Source organism: Scylla paramamosain, chromosome 4, assembly GCF_035594125.1.
Source record: "Scylla paramamosain isolate STU-SP2022 chromosome 4, ASM3559412v1, whole genome shotgun sequence".
Lineage (NCBI taxonomy): Eukaryota > Metazoa > Arthropoda > Malacostraca > Decapoda > Portunidae > Scylla > Scylla paramamosain.
Window position 1 is genome coordinate 24,431,418 of NC_087154.1, and position 20,106 is coordinate 24,451,523.

Genomic DNA, 20,106 nt, shown 5'->3' on the forward strand with positions numbered 1-20,106 from the left:
AGTGCCCCCACCCACTTGCAGAAACTGGATGCTGTGCAACGCCGTGCCCTGCGCTTGGTGGGGATGGACGGACAGCAGCAGCAGCAGCAGCAGCAGCAGCAGGAGGAGCAGACCAGAGTCACGTTGCTGGAGCATCGGCGGGACGTGTCGGCGCTGGTGGTCCAGCACAAGGCCCGGGTTCTGGAGGTCCCTCATCTCAGCTCGATAAGGCTCCCACCACGAGCTGTCCAGAGGGAGTCCAGGACCACCACCTCCAATGACATGCTGGTGCAAGTGCCTCGATCTTACTCGAGGCAGCACCAGCGCTCTTACACAGCTAGAACCTCCAGACTGTGGAATGTGTTTACGGCAGCCACGAGTGATACACAGACAATGACACTCCAGCAAGTGAAAGTGGCTGCACACAGGTGGTGTAAAACACAACCCCCCACACTAGTGCTGTGTTAATCATGTCTATATATATATAGTAGGATGAGTTCACTTTTTGTATATATTTTCTTCTTTACATTTAAGTATAGGCTTTTCAAATAACAGCATAAAAAACGTGTTGTTTTAAGCCTGATGTAAATTTTGTTTAAATAAAAGAGAGAGAGAGAGAGAGAGAGAGAGAGAGAGAGAGAGAGAGAGAGAGAGAGAGAGAGAGAGAGAGAGAGAGAGAGAGAGAGAGAGAGAGAGAGAGAGAGAGAGAGAGACTAAAAGAGAGAGAGAGAGAGAGAGAGAGAGAGAGAGAGAGAGAGAGAGAGAGAGAGAGAGAGAGAGAGAGAGAGAGAGAGAGAGAGAGAGAGAGAGAGAGAGAGAGAGAGAGACTAAAAGAGAGAGACTAAGAGAGAGAGAGAGAGAGAGAGAGAGAGAGAGAGAGAGAGAGAGAGAGAGAGAGAGAGAGAGAGAGAGAGAGAGAGAGAGAGAGAGAGACTAAAAGAGAGAGAGAGACTAAAAGAGAGAGACTAAAAAAGAGAGAGAGAGAGAGAGAGAGAGAGAGAGAGAGAGAGAGAGAGAGAGAGAGAGAGAGAGAGAGAGAGAGAGAGAGAGAGAGAGAGAGAGAGAGAGAGAGAGAGAGAGAGAGAGAGAGAGAGAGAGAGAGAGAGAGAGAGAGAGAGAGAGAGAGAGAGACTAAGAGAGAGAGAGAGAGAGAGAGAGAGAGAGAGAGAGAGAGAGAGAGAGAGAGAGAGAGAGAGAGAGAGAGAGAGAGAGAGAGAGAGAGAGAGAGAGAGAGAGAGAGAGAGAGAGAGAGAGAGAGAGAGAGAGAGAGAGAGAGAGAGAGAGAGAGAGAGAGAGAGAGAGAGAGAGAGAGAGAGAGAGAGAGAGAGAGAGAGAGAGAGAGAGAGAGAGAGAGAGAGAGAGAGAGAGAGAGAGAGAGAGAGAGAGAGAGAGAGAGAGAGAGAGAGAGAGAGAGACCGCGGCCTACGCTTCGATCACCACATCAGTGTCGTCGCCCGCCAGACCTCTCTCCGAGTCTCTGCCCTGCGTAGGATGGCGAACACCCTCGACCCACGGGGCATCCTTACGCTATACAGGGCACAGATACGCCCATGTATGGAGTACGGTGCCCTGTCCTGGATGTCGAGTGCCGCCACCCACATGCAGAGACTGGATGCTGTGCAGCGGCGAGCCCTGCGCTTGGTGGCCACCGATGAGGACCAACAGCACCCACCACCAGTAACGTCACTGGAGCACCGCCGGGACGTGTCGGCACTAGTGGTGTGCCACAAAACTCAGGTGCAGAGGGTCCCTCACCTTGACCCCCTGAGGCTGCTGCCACACGCAGTACAGAGGTGCACCAGAGCTGCAGCCAGTAGCGACGAGCTAGTGAAGGTGCCTCGATCTCGCTCTAGCCAACACCAGCGCACCTACACAGCCAGGACTTCGCGGCTGTGGAACATGTTCTCGGCGGCCACGCCCCAAGTGCAGGACATGTCCATGCACCAGGTGAAGCTGGCAGCCCACAGCTGGCGTAGCACGCACCTGTCCCCACTGGCGCTTTAAATTTTTATTATTTTATTGTATTAACATTATAATCTTTATGTTAAGCATGTATAGTGTTATTCCTGTTAAAAATACTATCATAGGCTTTTTAAATAATTCCACACTCAACGTGGAATTTTAAGCCTTTCTGTAAATATTTGTTTAAAAAAAAAAAAAAAAAGAGAGAGAGAGAGAGAGAGAGAGAGAGAGAGAGAGAGAGAGAGAGAGAGAGAGAGAGAGAGAGAGAGAGAGAGAGAGAGAGAGAGAGAGAGAGAGAGAGAGAGAGAGAGAGAGAGAGAGAGAGAGAGAGAGAGAGAGAGAGAGAGAGAGAGAGAGAGAGAGAGAGAGAGAGAGAGAGAGAGAGAGAGAGAGAGAGAGAGAGAGAGAGAGAGAGAGAGAGAGAGAGAGAGAGAGAGAGAGAGAGAGAGAGAGAGAGAGAGAGAGAGAGAGAGAGAGAGAGAGAGAGAGAGAGAGAGAGAGAGAGAGAGAGAGAGAGAGAGAGAGAGAGAGAGAGAGAGAGAGAGAGAGAGAGAGAGAGAGAGAGAGAGAGAGAGAGAGAGAGAGAGAGAGAGAGAGAGAGAGAGAGAGAGAGAGAGAGAGAGAGAGAGAGAGAGAGAGAGAGAGAGAGAGAGAGAGAGAGAGAGAGAGAGAGAGAGAGAGAGAGAGACTAAAAGAGAGAGAGAGAGAGACTAAAAGAGAGAGAGAGAGAGAGAGAGAGAGAGAGAGAGAGAGAGAGAGAGAGAGAGAGAGAGAGAGAGAGAGAGAGAGAGAGAGAGAGAGAGAGAGAGAGAGAGAGAGAGAGAGAGAGAGAGAGAGAGAGAGAGAGAGAGAGAGAGAGACTAATCGTGACAAAGTGGACCTCCTGGCCAAGCACTTCGCTGAAAAGATGTGCATTCCCGACCCTGAAAGACCATCTCCGCTACTCCCTCAAATCGTGAAAGAAACACTAGAGACAGTGAACATACGTGAAGAGGAAGTGAAAGTGATACCCGCAAACTTGGACGAGAAAAAAGCGGTGGCGCCACAGGACATTAGTCCCCTTGTACTCCGACAGTGTGCTGCGGAGCTGGCGCGCCCACTCGCTTCACTTTTTAACTACTGTCTCAGCAATGCCACATGGCCTGAAATGTGGAAGGGGAGTAGTGTGGTGCCTCTGCACAAGAAAAATGCAAAGACAGAGGCAAAAAACTACAGACCCGTGTCCCTGCTGCCTGTGCTGAGCAAAGTGCTGGAAACTGTTGCGGGCTCGGGAGTCACGCAGCACCTCGAGAGGCACCACCTGCTGAGCAACAGACAGTTTGGGTTCAGGCAGGGGAGACCGGCGGCAGACCTGCACCTGCTCCTCTTGATGGAGTGGAGTGGGGCCCTGGACCAAGGGAAGACCACGGCTGTCGTGGCTCTTGACATCAAGGGAGCGTTCGACAAAGTGTTGCACACAGCCCTCATAACAAAGCTCTGTGCTGTAGGCGTGGACGGGGCACTCCTCCAGCTCTTTGAGAATTACTTGAGAGACAGATATCTCAAAGTAATCATCAATGGTCTTGAATCAAATCCACAGCCCATAAGGGCAGGTGTTCCTCAAGGGAGCTGCCTCGGCCCTTTGCTGTGGAATGTGTATGTCAATGATATGATGCACCTTGTTCCTACCGCGAAGGCGTTTGCAGGTGACATAACACTATCCCACAGCTATGGACTGGAGGAGGAAGCTGTAACCAACCGTGACATCAACGCCACCCTGAGCCGCGTTGCAGCCTGGGGAAGGAAGTGGCAAGTAAAGTTTGCTGCTCACAAAACCCAGCAGCTCACTATCAACAGGATAAGTAGAGCCCCGCGCCTCACCTTCAATGGGGAGACACTGACGGCACGGGATGAGGTGGAGGTGCTGGGGGTCACTTACGACTGTAAGTTGACCTTCAGAACCCACATGGAGCAACTCGCCAGAGAGGCCTCAGGGAAGCTGGCATCCCTGAGGAGAATCTCCTACCTCCTTGACGCCAAGGGACTGGAGTTACTCTACAAGGTGCAGGTCCGCTCCTCCCTGGAGTATGTGTGCCTGGCCTGGGGCGGCATGGCAAACAAGCACCTCGCTCTCCTGAACAAGGTGCAGGACCGAGCGGCAAGGCTCATCAGGAACAGTGAGCTCAGCCTTCAGCCTGCACTGCACACCCTCCAGCACCGACGAGACGTGGCGGGCCTCACCGTCATGTTCAAGGTGCAACAGCAACGGGTGCCGCACCTACAGGCTCTCTGGCAGCCTGCCCGACATGCCGAAGTCACCACCAGAGCTGTCACACGTGCCCCTGGGGAGCTGCACCAGCCCAGGTGCAGAACGTGGCACCAGCAAAAACAGTTTCTGAACACATACATCGGCTGGTGGAACGCATTTGTTACCGTGCAGCCAAGTGTTGAGGGCTGGACCAGGCAGCAGTTCAAGACTGCAGTGAATGTGTGGTTGCCACAGACAGACAGAGAGAGGCTTTCAGATAGAAGGCATTAACGGTGACTTCTTTAGCCTAATTTGCTGTATTGAATATGTAAAGTATATGTACTGCAACTCTGTAAACACATATGATGTAGATTTGTATAAATAAAAAAAAACAGAGAGAGAGAGAGAGAGAGAGAGAGAGAGAGAGAGAGAGAGAGAGAGAGAGAGAGAGAGAGAGAGAGAGAGAGAGAGAGGTCTGTTGTGTGTGGGCTGCTATCGGCCTCCATCGCAGGGAACAGTGTTGCTAGACTACCTGTCAGAAAACTTAAGACACTTTCATGACGGCCAGTCAGTGTGACAGTGTAGTAGTGATTGGCGACCTGAACCAGCACACGGTGAGAGACGCTTTTAACTCCCTACTGGTTGTACACGACATGCATAATTATGTCACCTTCCCCACGCACAGGTCTGGGTCATCCCTGGACCCAGTAGTGACGAACCTCCCTCCCCACACAGTACAGTGTTATCCACTCGACTTTGTGGGCACCTCAGACCACGTGGCTGTCCTCACCAGGATACAATTCAGGACACCACGAGAGGAGAGCTTTACCCGCACCCTCTGGAGGTGGGAGGCCGCCGACTGGGATGCCCTCCGTGCCGCCCTGAAGACCACAGACTGGGGAGACGTGCTGCATGGCGACGCTAACCAGCAGGTGAGGCGGCTCACCCAGCTGCTCCACGCCCTGCAGGCCCGCTGGGTGCCGCACTCGGACCACAAAAACCAAGGCATCAGACCAGCCCTGGTTTGGCCCTGCGTGCCGCTCTGCCTCTGATGCCAAGCACCGAGCCTGGCGTGCTCTTAAGAGACACCCCACTGCCAGGAACAGGTTAAGGCACCGAGAGGCAACAATACACATGAATACCACGCAAAAATGGGCAGGGAGCAGTGGAAAGCTAACCTCAAGAGTAAGCTAAGAGGAGGCCAGGTTGGTTGTAAACAGTGGTGGAGCCTTGTCAAGGACCAGCAGGGTGAGTTGCGGGGCACTTCCATCCCTGCACTCCACCGGGCAGACGGCAGCATTGCCCACACTGCTCGTGACAAAGCAGACCTCCTGGCCAAGCACTTCGCCGAAAAAATGTGCATCCCCGACCCTGAAAGACCATCTCCGCTACTCCCTCAAATCGTGAAAGAAACACTAGAGACAGTGAACATACGTGAAGAGGAAGTGAAAGTGATACCCGCAAACTTGGACGAGAAGAAAAGCGGGTGGCGCCACAGGACATTAGTCCCCTTGTACTCCGACAGTGTGCTGCGGAGCTGGCGCGCCCACTCGCTTCACTTTTTAACTACTGTCTCAGCAATGCCACATGGCCTGAAATGTGGAAGGGGAGTAGTGTGGTGCCTCTGCACAAGAAAAATGCAAAGACAGAGGCAAAAAACTACAGACCCGTGTCCCTGCTGCCTGTGCTGAGCAAAGTGCTGGAAACTGTTGTGGCCTCGAGAGTCACGCGGCACCTCGAGAGGCACCACCTGCTGAGCAACAGACAGTTTGGGTTCAGGCAGGGGAGGTCGGCGGCAGACCTGCACCTGCTCCTCTCGACGGAGTGGAATGGGGCCCTGGACCAAGGGAAGACCACGGCTGTCGTGGCTCTTGACATCGAGGGGGCGTTCGACAAAGTGTGGCACGCAGCCCTCACCACAAAGCTCCGTGCTATAGGCGTGGACGGGGCTCTCCTCCAGCTCTTTGAGAATTACTTGAGAGACAGACATCTCAAAGTAATCATCAATGGGCAGGAATCAAATCCACAGCCCATAAGGGCAGGTGTTCCTCAAGGGAGCTGCCTCGGCCCTTTGCTGTGGAATGTGTATGTCAATGATCTGATACACCTCGTTCCTAACGCGAAGGCGTTTGCAGATGACATAACACTATCCCACAGCTACGGACTGGAGGAGGAAGCTGCAGCCATCCACGACATCAACGCCACCCTGAGCCGTGTTGCAGCCTGGGGAAGGAAGTGGCAAGTAAAGTTTGCCGCTCACAAAACCCAGCAGCTCACTATCAACAGGACAAGTAGAGCCCCGCGCCTCACCTTCAACGGGGAGACACTGACGCCGCGGGATGAGGTGGAGGTGCTGGGGGTCACTTACGACCGTAAGTTGACCTTCAGAACCCACGTGGAGCGACTCGCCAGAGAGGCCTCAGGGAAGCTGGCATCCCTGAGGAGAATCTCCTACCTCCTTGACGCCAAGGGACTGGAGTTACTCTACAAGGCGCAGGTCCGCTAATCCTTGGAGTACGCGTGCCTGGCCTGGGGCGGCGCGGCAAACAAGCACCTAGCTCTCCTGGACAAGGTGCAGGACCGAGCGGCGAGACTCATCAGGAACAGTGAGCTCGGCCTTCAGCCTGCACTGCACACCCTCCAGCACCGACGAGACGTGGCGGGCCTCACCGTCATGTTCAAGGTGCAACAGCAACGGGTGCCACACCTACAGGCTCTCCGGCAGCCTGCCCAACATGCCGAAGTCACCACCAGAGCTGTCACACGTGCCCCTGGGGAGCTGCTCCAGCCCAGGTGCAGAACGTGGCACCATCAAAGACAGTTTCTGAACACATACATTGGCTGGTGGAACGAGTTTGTTACAGTGCAGCCAAGTGTTGAGGGCTGGACCAGGCAGCAGTTCAAGACTGCAGTGAATGTGTGGTTGCAACAGACAAACAGAGAGAGGCTTTCAGATAGAAGGCATTAACAGTGACTTCTTTAGCCTAAATTGTTGTATGAAATATGTAAAGTATATGTACAACAACTCTGTAAACACATATCATGTAGATTTGTATAAATAAAAAAAAAAAAAAAAAAGAGAGAGAGAGAGAGAGAGAGAGAGAGAGAGAGAGAGAGAGAGAGAGAGAGAGAGAGAGAGAGAGAGAGAGAGAGAGAGAGAGAGAGAGAGAGAGAGAGAGAGAGAGAGAGAGACTAAAAGAGAAAGAGAAAGAGAAAGAGAAAGAGAGAGAGAGAGAGAGATACAAGATACAAGATATTTTACTGGCCCCTTAGAAAAACATTTATATATAAATATGTACAATTTTATAGCCTATGGTCTGATAAGCTGAAGCTTTACTACAGACCAACTACTATTTGTAAATTGAGCAGGTACATGTGATGTGGGTCATTGTCCATTAAAATAATAGAAAATAATAATAATTATAATAACAATAACAATAATAACAATAATAATAATGATAATAATAATAATAATAATAATAATAATAATAATAATAATAATAATAATAACAATAATAATAATAATAATAATAATAATAATAATAATGATAATAATATTGACATAATAATAATAATAATAATAATAATAATAATAATAATAATAATAATAAAAATAATAATAATAATAAAATATGATAATAATAATAATGATAATAATAATAATAATAATAATAATAATAATAATAATAATAATAATACCGTAAAAAATAAAATAAATGACAATAATAATATAAACAATAATACTAACAACATACATTAATATATAGGGTAATAACAAGTGAATAAGTGTAATGCACTGAAATCACTAGACACAAGTTATAGTTGCCATTGCTGGGTGTTATGAAGAAGTGTTATTTTCATTTTTTTCTTAAAAGTGTCCCGTTGGGTGATGCCTTTAATATCCTGTGGTAGTATGTTCCAGAGTCTGCTGCCCCACACCAGGACACTCTGCTGTGCATGGTCAGTGCGGCACAGCGGAATACGGAGGTTTTGTCTGTTTCTTGTTATTGATTGGAAGTCACAGTATACAAGGAAGGAATTTAGCGATGCATATACAAATGAAATGGTCTGTAATTTTATGATGTCATGGAGCTTAAGTATTTTGTGTTCAGTGAAGAGAGGAGAAGTGTGATCATAACGGTGATGGTAGAACATAATAAGAAGCATTTCCTTGTGTGAGAAAAAGACTTATTTAAAGATTTAAATTCTCCACCCCACACAGCACAATACAATAAATGTGGATATACCATTGACATGTAAATTAATTTTACACATTCAATGGGCAGCTGATTCCTTATTCTATACAATAGACCTGTTATTTTACTAAGTTTGGTTTTCAAGGCATCAATATGAAAGTTCCATTTGAGGGTATTATCAATAGTAATTCCAAGAAATTTCACTTTGCTAAGCTGGCTTATAGTAATACTGTTAATTCTGATAGTTAATAAGGGTGGCTGAGACATCAGAGGTCGATTTATCATACAACTGGTCATTTTAATATTTAGCGTGAGCTTATTACTTTTTAACCAGTTTGCAACCTTGACCATCTCTTCATTTGTAATTTTCTCCAAACCCTTAATATTTTTATTTTTGAATAATATTGATGTGTCATCAGCGTAAAGTAAAAATTGCAGTACTTCACTACAGCATGTTAAATCATTAATGTATACCAAAAATAGTAGGGCTCCTAATTTTTAATCTTGAGGAACACCAGATGTAATTGCTTTATGAGAAGATGACTGATTATTATTATATATAGTGAACTGTTGTCTGTGACTAAGGTAACTATTAAACCAATTATTAGCTGTGCTTCAAATTCCATAGTTTTTAATTTTTACTAGCAGTATTGCATGAGAAATGGTATCAAAAGCTTTGGTTAAATCACAAAACAGTGTAATATTGTAAGACTTTTCGTGCAATGCATCATAAATATATTGACATAACTGTTGCAACGCCAGTTCGGTACTATATTGAGGTCTAAATCCAAACTGTTGGTCTGTTAATATTGAGTTTTGAGTGAGATAGTCCATGAGTCTTGAGACCATTACCTTTTCAAATATTTTGCTAAAAGTTGGTAAGATAGCTATGGGTCTATAATTTGTATGAAGTAGTTTATCACCTTTTTTTAAACACTGGAAAATTTTGACCACCTGGAGATGTTTAGGAAAAGTGCCTTCTTCAAAAGACTTATTAATTATGTAAGTTAAAAATGAGGATAATATATTACTGCACTTTTTTATTACTTTAACGTCAACATCATCATAGCTGGGAGAAGCTATTTTCAAATGTTTTATTATATTTTCAATTTCTTTTTGAACGGTTGAATGAATAAAAAATGAAAACTGAGTCGATTCCGGTAAATAGCGAGTGAATGGCACTGGTGGTGGAGGAATGTTTGTAACAAGGCTGTTTGCAATGCTACTGAAGTAATCATTAAAAGCTTCAGCCACCTCATTACTCTGGGAAATAGTTTTGCCATGAAATGTTATAGACTTAGGATTTTCCTGAAGACTCTTACCCATAATACCATTAATCATCTCCCTGGTTTTTTTTTAGCATTTCCTAAATTTTCCTTAAATTTTGACATCATAATTATCTTTGGCAATCCTGATTAAAGAAGTTAATGTGTTTCTATATTTCTTAATATTGCACTGTAAGTTAATGGCCATTTTGTGTAAAGTTTCTGTAGTCTGTTTGTTTTATAGATTTCCGTAGGACTGGGGCGGGTTTGAGTCTGAACTCACCTCATGTACATAAACATAAAATATGTCAATACTGCAGTTCTTTTTTATATATATAAAAAAAGTGAAATATAAATTAACATTAAATACTTATATGCATTGTTTTGGCATTCAAGTGCAAAATCATAATGGTTAGGGTGTTTCTTAATCATTAAACATAACACAAAGAGCGAGTTTTGCTTTTACTTTTACTCCTAGCTAAAATTGACTTGAGAAAACTTTTATAGTTTCCTGTATACACTTTTAACATTTACTTGTAGCTGGGAGTAAATTTAAGAGTCTTTTAGGGGTTTTTATGTACGAGTATACGGGGCCCAGACAACTGAGACAGATACACAAGTAGAATTAACAAAATACCTTGAATGTGTTAACAGTAATTAGTGACCATTATCTTCAAGAGCAAAACTAAACCTAAAATAAAATTCCAACCAGTTGTTTTTGTACATTTTCATGAAAAAGGATGGATGGACGAAGATGCTATGTGATACGACCAGTTTTCCTAACCAGTTTTCCTAAACAAATCCTTGCCTTGTGCCGCATGCGTATTGGGGTGTCTGCCATAATCTTCTCACATAAACTCATGTTTCTTTTGATTAGATACACATACATTCTTGATTTTTTTTCTAAGTATATGGACTTCGTCCCTATACAACAATGCAAGCTGGAGAGATTCATCTTATCTGTAGTTTGCTTTCCTTTACCGCTTGGGATTCCATACCATGAAGATCTTTATATAGCTCCTCCTTCAGCTTTGAGAGAGAGAGAGAGAGAGAGAGAGAGAGAGAGAGAGAGAGAGAGAGAGAGAGAGAGAGAGAGAGAGAGAGAGAGAGAGAGAGAGAGAGAGAGAGAGAAATATTCACACAGCCCCCTACTTTATCAGTTCATATATAATGACAGGAGAGTTTGTCGTTGTACTACATTAAATTCTGTTTACACACTTTTCAAAATTAATATGTTTCAGCGCATTTTCTCAAAACGGATTCCTGTTTTACTTTGTCTAACTTTCCCGAAAGATTGTTGTTAATTTATAATGGTATTTTTCGTAAAATTTTACGGTCATTGTTTTTGTATCTGGGGTATATTTTTTTTTTAAGGATGATTCGTGTCGTCTTATACACCGAAATATAGAGTATGTATATATATGCATACAGAAAACCCTCGACATAAAAAAAATAATAAATAAATAAAAAAATAAATAATTATTGGGGAAAGATGGGTTGCTAAAGACAAAAAATCTGCTATATCCAGAAGTCGCTAATTAAGATACACCTAACAAACACTGTTCTTTATTTACAGGAAGTCGTTCAGTCATACACATCCTCTCCTCTCCCGAGTCACATTCCCCATTGAACATTACATTCCCAGCAGTTAATAACAATTGTTTCCATCTTGTATTGTACAGTAAAGTACTGTACAGTACTGTCCTTGAGAGAGAGAGAGAGAGAGAGAGAGAGAGAGAGAGAGAGAGAGAGAGAGAGAGAGAGAGAGAGAGAGAGAGAGAGAGAGAGAGAGAATGTGACCAGGTATGTTACACCGATAACTGCCCAATTTGTTCAAGTTTGGGTTGACTATGTGTCAACCAACTCTCTTGCATTTTACAGCCTAGTATGTTTGTAAAATAAGGCAAGTGTTCAATAATTCTGAAAAACGCTGTAATTTGTGAAGTTAGTTCGTAAAATAAAATGAGTGTTCAATAGCCTTAAAAGAGGTCATTATACCTGAAAATCGATAAAAAGATGTTCATTATATGGAGAGTTTATTGTGTGTGTGTGTATATATATATATATATATATATATATATATATATATATATATATATATATATATATATATATATATATATATACACACACACACACACACACACACACACACACACACACACACACACACACACACACGTATATTTGCAATCAAATCAAGGGTTCTAATTAGTATTTAAATGATGCTTATAACACAATACCTATATATGTGTAACAAGTGCAACTAGCATTCAAATAAAGAAATGTAACAATAAGTTAAAAACAAATTTAACACTTACCTGAAACATCGTTCTGTGAGAGGAGTAATAACCAGCCTGGAGGTGTTGCCCAGATACTCATATCCATACTGAAGGCGCATGAGGATCATGTTTACCTCAACTAGTTCACTAACCCAATAATACCTCATCTGTGACTCCCAGGTAAAATCTGAAGTGGAAGAGGCACCCTTCTTCAAAAGTTCCTTCACCACATCTCGTCCTGAGAAAAGAAGGAAAAGAAAAAGTGTAATTAGATTTGCTGATTATGTAATTTGTAAAAACAAGCTCAAAGTGAATAAGAATTGGCAGAATAAGCAAAAGGGAAAGGGAAAAGTGAGACATGAATCAACAAAGAAATTGAGAAAACCTAATATACATGGAAGGCTGTTTATTTGTACACCATGCTGACATCAGTGAAAGGGGATGGCTGAGAGGGGCCTCATGCATGCACAGATACACCAGTATCCCTAAAAAGTGTGGTAGCTAAAATTTGTAAAAAAAGCTATTAAGGATATGTGGACTAAACACCTGAAAGCAAAAAGCACACTGACCACAAGAAAATTTGGATTTAGAAAAGGAAAATTGTGTACCACAAATTTGATGTTTCTACTTTATAATAATAAATGTAATTCAAGTAAGAGATGGATGGGCTAAGTGTATATTCCTCAATTAAAAAAAAAAAAAAAAAAAAAAAAAAAAAAAGCTTTTGATAAGGTGTAACACAAAAGACTGGTAAGAAAACTAGAAATCAGGAAGAGTGCAAGGAAAGATGCTGGATTGGATGAGTGACTCAGCAAGATAGGGAAATGAGTGATAATTAGAGACAAGTGTTTTCCTTGGAAGGAGGTTATCATTAGGGTCCCACAGAGATCAGTATTGGTTTCAATTATGTTTGCAATATATATTAATGATACAGATGAGGGAATTGATAGTTAAATGAGTCTCTTAGCTGATGATACTAAACTACTGATAAGAGTGAGAAAAGAGGATGACTGAAATGTTGCAACAAGACCTTGATAAAATTTGGGAATGGAGCTGTAAATGGGAAATGGAATTCATCATCAAGAAATGCAGTGTAATGGAGTTTGGAAAGAGCAAGCACAGGATTTCAGGGCAATATAAACTTGGAAGAGAGATAATAAAGAAGGCAAAGTCAGAAAGAGATCTGGGAGTAGTATTCATATCAGATAACATGACACCTGAGAAATACATAAATAAAATTGTTGGAGAGACTAACAACCTATTGAAAAATATAAGAGTGGCATTTACCTACACAAATGAAGAAAGAAACTGATCATCACTCTGATAAGGCCAAGACTGGAATATGCAGCAGCAATGTGGTCACCAAACACAAAAAGGATCAGGAAACTTGAAAGAATTCAAAGAGCAGTGACAAAATTGGCTCCAAGTTTGTTGGAAATGTCATATGAGGAGAGGCTCTCAAAACTGGAATTGACAGCACTGGAATAAAGAAAGAAAAGAGGAGACTTGATAGCAATTTATATAATCATGATGAATATGGGGATGCTTGATAGAGAAGATCTAATACAGTGGAACATAAGAGATACAAGAGGACATGGAAGGAAGATTAAAAAAAGTTAATTACAGATAGAATATGAAAATTAACAGCTTTCCCCACAGAGTAGTATATATATGGAATGGACTGGATGAGGAAGTAGTGTGTGCAGAGACAATACATGAATTCAAGGCCATGTTAGACACCATGAAATATAAAGGTGGGACAGCATGAGTATAGCTTCCCTCCTGTACATTGAGACTAGGTAAATACAACTAGGTAAATGCACAAATGCTGCTAATTCATATATACAAAAAACAAATGGTTCCAAACATGATTTAGCAACAAGAAAACAAGGTTGCCATGACTGGTTATCTAGAATTATGAAGAAACTTGAGCTAATAAAGTTGTCTGGTCTTCAAAGTGTGTGAAATAAAGTAAGATTGAAGATTATAAATAAGTGAATAAAGAAAGAGCAGATAGCCCTGCCACTGCTCTCTTCAAACCTCTCTACAACCTTCATAAGGTTTAGTTGCCATCATATGAACATGAAAAAAAAGTCATAAAAAATACTGAAGTGGAAGGAAATAAAAGAAGAGATAAGATAAAAGGAACCAAAAAAGAGATAAGAGGCTGCAAGCAAAGTTGAGATGGGATAATTAATAGAATGGCTATATAGCTAAATATCCAGGCAGACTATATAAAAAACTAGCATAAATCACAGGAAGATAGATGATGTGTTCTCCATGTACGAGTATTGACATGGCAAGATGTGGAAAGACAAGCCAAACTATGACTGGTTTGAGGTACCTAATGGGCCAGTCAGTTAAGGCACATCTCTCCAGCCTGTCAGATCCAGGTTCAAACCAGTCATGTCCACCTACTTTATACAAAAAGATTGATTTTCAAGTGTTTCAATATGGAGAGCTTAATTCTTCAGCTAATCATTATATTGGTGGCACAGTGGTGGGATGGTCTTGTGAATACTTGTTAAAAGGGGTGGATTGGCCAAATATGAGCTTATATGGAGTGGTATGGCTGAGTCAGCTAAAAAAAAACTATTGTTTCCCCAAAAGGAGAGAGAGAAAACATGAATGGAGGAGGTCTCCTAGTATATACTCTAGTAAATTTCACAAAAAACATAACCACACTTCCTAGAGACATCCCTTAGACTGTTCAAATATTTATGCTGCCATACTGAATTAATGAAACACTAGAAAATAATCTAGATGGAGAAGAGTCATGTAATGTCATGCCAGGATATGGAAAGACCAGCCAAAGCAGAACTGGCCATGAGGCACTTTATGATTCAGTTTCATAAAGGTTGTTTTTCCAGCCTGCCAGATCTGGGTTTGAATCCCAGTAAAAACCCTTAATTATAGAAGATTAATTTTTCAGTGTTTCATGACAAAATAAGTAGTTTTTCATCAAGTCATTATACCAACACTTCTAACTGAAAAGCCGATTTTTAAACATGATCCTACTCCAAACTTACCATGAACATAAGTGACTATCAGGGCTCCCAGTGTTAGGCGAAGACCGTGGTCTACCTGTCCTCGTACTAATTGTACCACTTCCTGGATCCTGGCCTCACATCCATCCAAATATTGCTGCTGGTGCAAAGGGAAGTATATTTGTAACAGAGATTATACCAAGGATACTTTTTTTTTATTTATATAAACTCTAATTTCATTATGATATTGTTTTGGTGTACAATCCCCTAACAACAGTGTATCAATCACATCTCCTGCATCTCCTGGAAAACTAAATCAATATATGGGAAAAAAAAAAAATTCCTCATACACTGATGGAGGAATGCCCATTAGTCTATGATTTCATTCACTACTCTTCATACTTCACTCCCTTAGCTTTTTCTTTGCACTTGGTTAAATGTATAGTTTTTGCTTTACCACTTCAAGATCTTTGGGACAGATAGACAGAATCCCTCCAAAAATCATTCATAAAATAAGGATAATGATGATACAAAAAGAATAGATAAAAACAGTGGATTGTTTTGAAGTTAGAAAAGCCAGGAAAAGTGCTTGTATTGAAAATCATACATTTCTGAAAACTCTAGATATTAGTTTGTAATTGAATAATGACTAATTGTTCTTATCTTGAACAGGTTCTTTAAAAGCAAAGGAATGGAATGAAGAACATTTAGTAAAAAACAAAAAAGTAGTCTCCCACAACCGTGAGAGGTCTGGCATGCCATTCACCAACTTTGCCACTCTTTTAAACATCTACCTCAGCAAACCCATCTACCTCACGTGTGCTTTCAACAGTATCAGCAGAAGCTACACTACCATCACTTATTTGACTTCATAAGAAATACTACATGGAGATAGGAGAGCAAAAAACAAAGCAAGTTGTTCACAAAAAGAAGAAAGCCAAAAAAGGAATTTGAATTCAGCAAAGAGTATGAGCCAAAACATTAGTGGACCACTTTCAGTACCACAGAATTGGTTTCCTTTCTAAACACAGATTGAAAACTCTCATTCATTAGTTCACTCTTCACCTCAGTAGTTTCATAAAATTCTTCCTTCTCTTTTTAACTTGTTTATGTCATCCTGATGTTTTATTTTTCTATTTATGTATCTATAGAAGAGTTTGGGCTCTTCCTTGCATTTCCTTAATATATCACTTTTAAAATTTCTTTCTTCTCTTCTTATTATACCATATTCATTCCTTGCCTTTCTGTATTATTCCCTAGTATTTGTGTTCAGTTTTCTCATCATTTTCCTCCATGCCCTGTCCTTTTTCTTTTTTGTTTTTACAAACCAGGCATTATACCATTCATACTTCCCAATTTTTGCTTTATAACTTGGTACAAACTGTTACACACCTCTATACTTGCTAAAAAATATCACATATTTTTCTTGCACTACTTTACCTTCAAGTAGCTCTTTTAAGTTAATATCTCCATAAAACTTATAAAGCTCTGCAAAGTTTGCCTTAGCATAGTTCTGTCTCCCATTTTTGTAACCACTATGTATACTTGGTCTACTTTCTGTTTTTTTTTTTTTTTTGTGAACACTAAGTCCAACTGTGATGGTTCTTCTTCTCCTCTGCATCTTGTAGGTTTGTTCACCCACTGCCTCATTGTATTTACCATCATGGTTTGCATAAGTTCTTCACTCCATGACCCAACATTTTCTTTCACTTCCATCTCCTCCCAGTTAATTCCTTTAGTGTTGAAGTCACATACTAAGAGCACTTTGTTACTTTTCCTTATCATTTCCTCTATGCTATTTCTTGTTTCCAGTTGCATAGTTTTATATCTATTGGTTTCTCATGCATTCGCTTTTAGTGGTATGTACATCACAATAACTTTCTTTTTTTCACTTCCTTTGATTTTAATCACAACACTAAAAGTTTCTACCATTCCATCACCATATTCCACTTCTTCAACAACAACATCCTCTTTTACCAATATCATCACTCCTCCTCCTCCTCCCTTTCCTTTTCTGTCTCTCTTCCATATGCTATAACCTTCCTTTGCAAATCTCAACCTTATTTCCTCTTTTAGTTTGGTTTTCATTAAACATACCACATCTGGTTTATTGTTCTTTATGTAGTCTTTTAAGTTCCAATAGGCTTGAAACCAAACCATCGATATTTGTATACATAATTTTTAAGCTTCTGCTTGGTGATCTTCCGTGGCATCTTTGTGCCACCATTACTTTACTTTCCTGTGTTCTCTCCTCATCTGTGTGTGTGTGTGTGTGTGTGTGTGTGTATCTACCTAGTTGGAGGTTTGAGCAGGGCTCACAGTGTCCTGTCTCCATATCTATACTTATCCAGCCTTTCCTTAAATTTATGCATGTTTAATGCTGTAACAACCTCTTCATTTAGACCATTCTAGATATCCACAGTTCTATGTGGAAAACTGTACTTCTTGATGCCCCCCAAACACTGACTCTTCCTGATCTTTGAGTATCCTCTTGTCTGGTCAGCTTCATCTTCTTCCAGCAACACCAGGTCCTGTTTGTCTATTTTCTCAACACGGTTAACTATTTTATACATCGTTATTAGATTTCCTCTTTCTCCTCTAACTTGCAAAGTTGGCAGTCCCATTTCCTTCAACTTCTCTTTGTATGTTAGGTCTTTCAGCTCTGGTACCATCCTTGTAGCTGCCCTCTGAATTCTTTCCAACTTCCTTATGTCTTTCTTCATATGTGGAGACCACACCACTGCTGCATATTCCAGTCTGGGACATAGCATGGTGACTATAATTTTTTTCACCATAGTCTTATCCATGTAATGAAATGCTACCCTAATATTTGTTAACATCCTGTATGCCAAGCCAAATTTCTCACCTATATGCCATTCTGGGATCAGGGTATCTTGAAAAACCAATCCTAGGTCCATCCATCTGTTTTTAACTATTCTTTCCGCTATTTTTGTCACCACACTTGTTAGGGACACTGGTCTGTAATTCAATGGATCTTCTTTATTACCTCCTTAAAAAATGAGCACAATATTGGCTCTCTTCCAATCTAGAGGGATTTTTCCTTCCTTAAAAGAACATACTATGGTATTGTATATACTTCCTGTCAGTTGTTCACAACATTCCTTAAGTATCCAGTTGGACACTCCATCCAGTCCTTGAGCCTTACTTACATCCAATTCTTTCATAATCTTCTTAATTTCACTTATGTCCACCTGTATCTCTCTCATCACATTGTCTCTGTGCCATGCTTTCTCCTTCAAATTTGCTTTCTTTGGTGAATACTGACTGGAAGGACTTGTTCATTAATTCCATTTGTAACCGTGTATCTTCATATGTAACATCATCTTTTGTTAATTTATCTATTGTTTGCTTGTTTTTCATCTTCCCATTCACATATCTGAAAAATAACTTCGGCTCATCTTTGCATTTGTTAGCTATATCTTTCTCATAATTTCTTTCTTCTTCTCTCAGGATTCTGATATATTCATTTCTTGCCTTCTTGAATTCTTCCCATTTCTCACTTTCTCCTTTTTTCTCCAACTATTCCATGTTGCCGCTTTTTCTCTTCTTGCTGTTATACATCTCGTATTAAACCCGTTTTTTTCTTTTTCACTTCCCTTATTTAGATCTTCGGTACATATCTACTGACCCCTTCATTATAAATTTCCATTAATATATCCCACTTTTCCTGCGTATTACTTGCCGTGAACAGTTGTTTCCATTTAGCCTCTGCAAAATATTCTCTCAACCTGATAAAATCTGCTTTCCTATAATTATATCTCCCATTCTTGTAAATTTCATTCCTATTTTCTATTGGACCAATGCCTATACTGAATTCAATTAACAGATGGTCACTTTTACCTAGTGGGCACTGATAATTTATTCCTTCAATTATGTCCATTTCCTTTGTAAACAAGTCTAGCCTTGATGCCTCTTCATTACCCCCAAATCTTGTATTTTCTCCAATCCATTGGGTCATAGTATTTTGTCATTATCAAATTTAGAAGCATCCATCCCCATGACTTTTCTCCTCCATCTGTGGTCCACTCTTCCCAGCATACCTCCTTGCAATTAGAGTCATCCATAAGTATTATATTATTACTCTCCACCAGTATTCTCTCCAAACAGTTACTAGTATCTCTTAACAATAATTTATAATCCTCTTGTGTCCATGCATTCGTCTTTGGGGGTACATAAGCCACTGCAAAATCTCTTCTTCCTTCTCCCTTCCTTTTTGTCTTAATTCTAATTACTTCCGCCATTCCTTCTCCCATTTCGACATCTTCCACTGTTATACCCTTCTTTGTAAGTAACATGACTCCTCCCCCTTTCTTATTATTTCTATGTTTTATCCACATAATATAATTACTATTACCAATTCTTAAATTTTCTGTTCTCATTTAGTTTAACTTCAGTAATACCCATGATGTCGGGCTGCTTTATCTTGATATAATTATTCAATCCTCGCAATGTTGATATTAAACCATTTATATTTGTATATGCCACTGTCTACTTTATATTTTTCAATACGTTATTTACATTTCCTATTCCTTTTTTGTCAGATACCACTTCCCGAGCCTCTCATCTTTTACCTTCCAATAGAACTTTTTTTTTCTCTTCCTCTGTTCTATTCTCATTTTTTGCCTTTGCTTCTTTTATTAGATCGTTTACCTTGAGTCTCTCCTCCTCATTCGTGTCCTTTATCCTATAATGCTCATCTTGTCCAGTTTCCATACCTACAATATCACTTCCATGGCTGTTGTTTGTGTCCTAAATTTTACTTTCAGTGGTCACTCTCCTCCTGTATACTTCCCCAGTCCATGTATTTCCTCAATTTCACTTATTCAGTCCTCACCTTCTCTCTGTATATTTCTTACAACATCCTCTGCTACCTTTTTTTTTGTTCTTTTCTCTCTTGTATCTTACTGGCTCTGTTTCCTCTTTTAATCCATACATAACAATACAATTCTTTTTGTCCACTGTGTCCCTTACCATCGATTCCTTCTGTTTGATCACTCACAATTTCCTTACTTAAATCTGTCTTTTCCTTCTTTTATGCTTCTATGATTCCTGTAAAGTTAACTTTTTCTTCCTCTTTTTCCTTCCTCCAAATCTGATGTTCACTTTTCATCCCTATCACTTCATTTTCCTGTTTTTTAACAATATAATTGTTTTACTTCAATTTTGTTTTTAGGTTGGCACATAGTG

General features: G+C 41.0%; 1 protein-coding gene across 4 annotated transcripts in view; it reads right to left on the bottom strand.

The window, feature by feature from the left end:
- Positions 1 to 20,106, bottom strand: part of LOC135099898 (dynein axonemal heavy chain 3-like) — a 430,253-nt gene that overhangs the window by 254,801 nt on the left and 155,346 nt on the right. For all 4 annotated transcript variants that reach the window (XM_064002569.1, XM_064002565.1, XM_064002567.1 and 1 more), the window contains exons 28-29: positions 14,941 to 15,055; positions 11,951 to 12,149 (exon numbers count right to left, since the gene is read on the bottom strand). In XM_064002569.1, the coding sequence (XP_063858639.1) occupies positions 11,951 to 12,149; positions 14,941 to 15,055 (314 nt within the window). The remainder of the gene's footprint in view (positions 1 to 11,950; positions 12,150 to 14,940; positions 15,056 to 20,106) is intronic.